The following is a 5,000-nucleotide window of genomic DNA, read 5'->3' as shown; positions in this document are numbered from 1 at the left end:
TAACAAGCGACGTGTGCCAAAAGAAAACGTTCCTATAACCTCACGGCAATACTGTTCAGTCAAGGCTTCATCCATCCATCCACTTTCACTGCTAGCTACAATACACTTGCTTTGATATTCTTCGTTTAACCTTTTCACGTCACGCTTGGCTCCCTTAAACACAATGAAAGGCTTTTTTTTTCCACCATCGGCCGTTGCAGTTAAGCAAACTGTTATTTTGGACTTCTCATGACCAGTAGACTTCAGATTTACTGAGTGAGCACCACGTTTCTCCGCTGTTGTGTTAGATACCATGTCATTCCACACGGCTGTCTCATCCATGGCAAAAATATTGTGTAACTCATAGTTCATCTTCATACGGAGTCGTCTTATCTTCAGGATATATGCACACAGCCTGTCAATCAGTTGATCTGGACTTTTCTGGGCTTCAGTTGTGTGACGCCTCACACTCAATCCATTTCTATTCATAAACTTATCTAGCCAGCCTTGGCTAAATGTCAATTTGGCAATGTTCGGATCTTCTTTCTCCTTTTCTTTCTGGAACTTTGCAGCTTTGACCATGATAATTTTTCTTGAGACACGGAGACCTTTACTGTGTTTATCAAATATCCACTCTAACAAGTTTTGTTCTATTTCTTCAGAAGTAAGATGTCGTCCACCTCCATCTAGCCGTTGCCGTTTAGCACCACCAGACCTCTCAACCTTTAGTTCTTCTATTTTGTCTCGCTTTTTCCTCCAGTCACGAATGCTGTTTCGATCAACTTTATATTTTTTCGCGGCAGCATGGTTTGAGTTCGTTTCAGCATAGCGGATGACTTCTAACGTGAAATCAGTTGAATACGAACGCACCTTCTTACCTTTATGGGAAGATGATTTTAACTCACACTCCTCCATCGTAAAAAATAAATGCTACAATAAATGCATTTACTGTCAAGGAACCAAGAACAAAACTCTAAGAATGAAGCAACAGTTATTGAACACACGGGGCAAGTTGTGCCAGTATAAACTGCTCACAATGATGTGATGCAAAAGGAATGTTCTTAATGACAGCATATCTGACAGCTTCGAACAAATACGCAGTGTGTGACGAAAGATCATTTTGCATCTGCTGGTCCTTGCTGATCGTAGTACGATATACCAAAGCTGTAATTTAAAATGGCAAGAGTTCAGGGAATATCCTTTGTCCAGCTCTACTGTTGCGAGTTTGAATCTGTAGCTCGTGGTCATCACATTTATAAAAAAGTCTGGAAGCCAGTAGTCGGGGAAAAACTCACGTGCAAGCATGATACAAGAGAAGAAGCAAAGCTGTATGATGAATTTTCAGTTGGCATTTACCGTCTGTCTACCGGCAGCTCTCAAGATCAAGAACTAGTTGGACATTTGCCTATAGAATTATCATTTCTGCTGTGTAAATTTTTATCTCGTGACAGTTGCAGCTTAGAATTTTCATCGACAGGAACAAGGTTTCTCGAGGACGGACTTGTGGTTCCCGGGCGGTACACTGCTTTGTCTAACGACAAGAAAATGGTGGCAATTCTCCACAGAGAACTAGAGCGCGAAATTGAGAAAGTATTTAGCATATGAAGTTGGAGGTCATGCTGCCGAAGACCAAAAACAATATGAACTTCCAGCCTGAATAAATCATAACTGATCAGTCCACATTAATCCTTAAAGTGCACCTAACCCCAAAATATTTTTTTTGCTAAAATGAATCTCTGCAACTGCTCGAAACGCAGTGTGGCCATTTTTTCATTTTTCTAACAAATCCTGGCATTTTATAGGCTTCGAAAGTTGCGAAAATCCAAGCATCTTTTGTTCACGACCGAGTCAGAAGGGGAGTGGGTCTATTCCTGATTTGTCGTCACAAACTGATTTACATTGCATTAACTCGTTGTAAAAATGCATGCAGCAAATCAGGAATAGACCCACTCCCCTTCTGACTCGGTCGTAAACAAAAGATGCTTGGATTTTCACAACTTTCGAAGCCTATAAAATGCCAGGATTTGTTAGAAAAATGAAAAAATGGCCGCAATGCGTTTCGAACAGGTGCAAAGATTCATTTTAGCAAAAAAAATATTTTGGGGTTAGGTGCACTTAAATTTTTTTGTGAAGAATAAGGATTGGGGGGGGGGGGGGGCTTATTAACTTTCCTCCTCTCAAAAGGTGGGCTTGAGGGGGGGCTTAATAGAGGATTTACGGTAGTATTTAGGTACTACAGTATTTTATAAACACTAATGAAATACCATGTGAGCGTTCACACGAAAACACGATATCTTCACATGTGAAGATAACATGTCATCTTCACAAATGAAAAGATCACTGCTGCTATGGCTACATATAAAAATTGCACCTTTCGATATTAAAGTGAAATGATTTAGTATTTCATTGGTGTTTGAAAAAGAATATTACAGTCGGCCACTATTAGCTTGAAGATACAAAATTTCTCTTCTTGTGTAAGTTGAAAATATTTTACTCTCTCAAAGATAAATTTCGTATCTCTGCACATCCTCATGTCATATCCTCTATGTAATACACTTGTGAAATTAAAGACAAGTGTGGAAATTCAAATATAGGCCCTAGTCCCAAACAGTTTTTTTATGGTGGAAAAACCTAGCGGACATTTATGAGCCAACACTTCACTGGCAAGAAGTAGCCTGCTTTCCTCTTTGGGTAATAATGGTTGGATAATCAAAATTAATGCTTTAAAGGATAAAATAAGACACAGCGTTAATCACAATCAACCACACATGAAATACTGGTATGCTGTCATTATAATAGTTATTTTAGTGATCTTTCCCACTGCTCTACTTTCCTGGATGCTACAGTGCCAGTACACCATAAATACTCTGAAATATTGTGTGGCTTTATATTGATCAGAAGTGCCATAACTAACATCAGTGACAAGAGTTTCGCACTTGAAATAAAGTGCAAAACTCTTGTCACTGAAGTTATGTTGTAACATGATAACAAAAGCAAAGCATGCTCTCTTATTGGTCAGCTACCCATTTACTCTTTGCACATGAGTGAATGGTTTATGATGACAGCTTTATGAAAAAGAGACTTGAATGCCATATATGTTTTAACCCATGTGTGTATTTCACCCAAACCACCAGCAAAGCAAATTTGCAAGCCTAAGGTTCGAAAGCCAGCTCGGCAAGTTCATTGAGTGAGAGGCAAACGGTCACAAGATGGTTCTCATTATGTTATAAAACAAATAGTAAGCGCATACTATTGAGTTATGGTTACACTATGGAGGGTTCGCTATGAACTCAAGAAGCTAGAGTCCACTCTGCCATCGTTTCACGCTTCTCTTAGCTTCTTTGGTGCTTAGCAACCTTCTGCGTGCAACTATATTTTAACTTGATAGTACATGCTGAAGTGTTTACTATTTCGTAATGCTATAGAATAGATTTTTAAGATAATTTCATAACCTTCTTTCCTCTCTTTAGGTTGATATTTTGGTCAATAATGCGGGTAAATTACATGTCTCCTGGTTCAAGGAAACACCTGTTGAAATAGACAGAGTTCTTTTCGATATAAACGTTATTGGAACCATCTCATTGACAAAGGCAGTTCTCCCAAACATGATACAGCAGCAGAAGGGACATATTGTTGTTGTGAGCAGTGTCGTGGGGAAGTACGGTAATTGAGAGTACCGAGTTTTGTGCAAGTGGATTCAAGTTTTTATATACTATTTTCAAAAATAAAACCTTTCTGTTTTGGAGTTACTTTAATTAATAATTAATTAATTAAAATTAAACAGCCAGGTCTCTACATAGGATGTTTATACCTAATTTCTTAAGGCCTTCCAAAAGGTTTGGTGTTTTGCCATCATTATGTGTGGACATTCTTTAAACAATGAACTGACAGCTGTACGGAATTGACAGCATTTATATGTATGTTTTATGATTTGACAGAGACAGCAATAAAATGGAAAAGTGATGTCTTCCTCATCAAAGCAGGCAGAAGCTTTCATAAAAAAGAGCAACAATTAGTGACCCATTGTACCTCCCCCACAGATATATGTATATAATATATATATATATATATATATATATATATATATATATATATATATATATATATATATATATATACCTAGGGATCTTCCACAAAATGTTTTCCTTTCTGTATGGGTATACTTTTAGCCCACCTCAGAGTTTTCCTTTTGTAGAGTTTTCCTTTAATAGTTCAGTATTAAAAATATCCTCTTTTTAAACCCCAAACTTATAGACTGAATTCCCTTGATAAGGCATTGAATATATGATTCATGGTGGGTGGTATCATGGATGCCAATGGAGCGGTGAGATGTGGAAAATGGAATTTGTTTACCCACGGAACAGTCCTTAAGAGTGCTCAGGAGCTTGTTAAACATGTGTCCGTGCATTCCAGATTGAATTCGAATTTGGCTAGTTAATAGATTAAGTGTGAAAAGATAGTCATAAAAGAATTACTGATTAAATATTGTAAACTATTTTTGTAGGTGGTCCTTTGTCATCCTCTTACTCAGCCACCAAATTTGCATTGCATGTAAGTGAAAGAATTACAGAGCTTAGTATTGATTTTGTCAACATTGATAATATTCAGAATACAGTAAACACCCACATATAAGAAACAGTTAGAATTAAAGAACTTGTTAGCCTAAAGATTTATTTTAGAACCCCCTTACATCAGAACCAGTGTAGCCTAAAAAATTAAACAGGTTCGTATTTGAAAAAATGACCTTGAAATTTAAAGTGAGACTGGAACAAATTTTAAACTGCACACATCTTGTTTATAACTTTTTCATGGTTATGATTGAAATATAAAAGTATCCTCATCAGAGGAAATCAGTCATATCATGTATCATAGAGTAGATATCTTTTGTGGAAATAAGAACTAATTTAAGGACGGTGCCTACTATTGTTATTGCACATACGTTCTGCGCATCTCGAGACACTCGGATTTCCTATCGGTGATGCTTACTAATATAGGGATATTTTTGCGTGGTTTAAAACTAT

At 37.1% G+C, this 5,000-nt stretch overlaps 1 protein-coding gene across 1 annotated transcript in view; it reads left to right on the top strand.

Moving 5' to 3' along the window:
* Window positions 1–5,000, top strand: part of LOC138043905 (dehydrogenase/reductase SDR family member 7-like) — a 25,322-nt gene that overhangs the window by 7,613 nt on the left and 12,709 nt on the right. Inside the window, exons 3-4 of the mRNA XM_068890419.1 lie at window positions 3,450–3,642; window positions 4,484–4,530. Coding sequence (XP_068746520.1) covers window positions 3,450–3,642; window positions 4,484–4,530 — 240 coding nt within the window. The remainder of the gene's footprint in view (window positions 1–3,449; window positions 3,643–4,483; window positions 4,531–5,000) is intronic.

The sequence above is a fragment of the Montipora capricornis genome, chromosome 3 (genome assembly GCF_036669925.1).
Source record: "Montipora capricornis isolate CH-2021 chromosome 3, ASM3666992v2, whole genome shotgun sequence".
NCBI classification, from domain to species: domain Eukaryota; kingdom Metazoa; phylum Cnidaria; class Anthozoa; order Scleractinia; family Acroporidae; genus Montipora; species Montipora capricornis.
The sequence above is the reverse complement of the archived record's forward strand: the minus strand, read 5'-3'. Positions and strand labels throughout refer to the sequence as shown.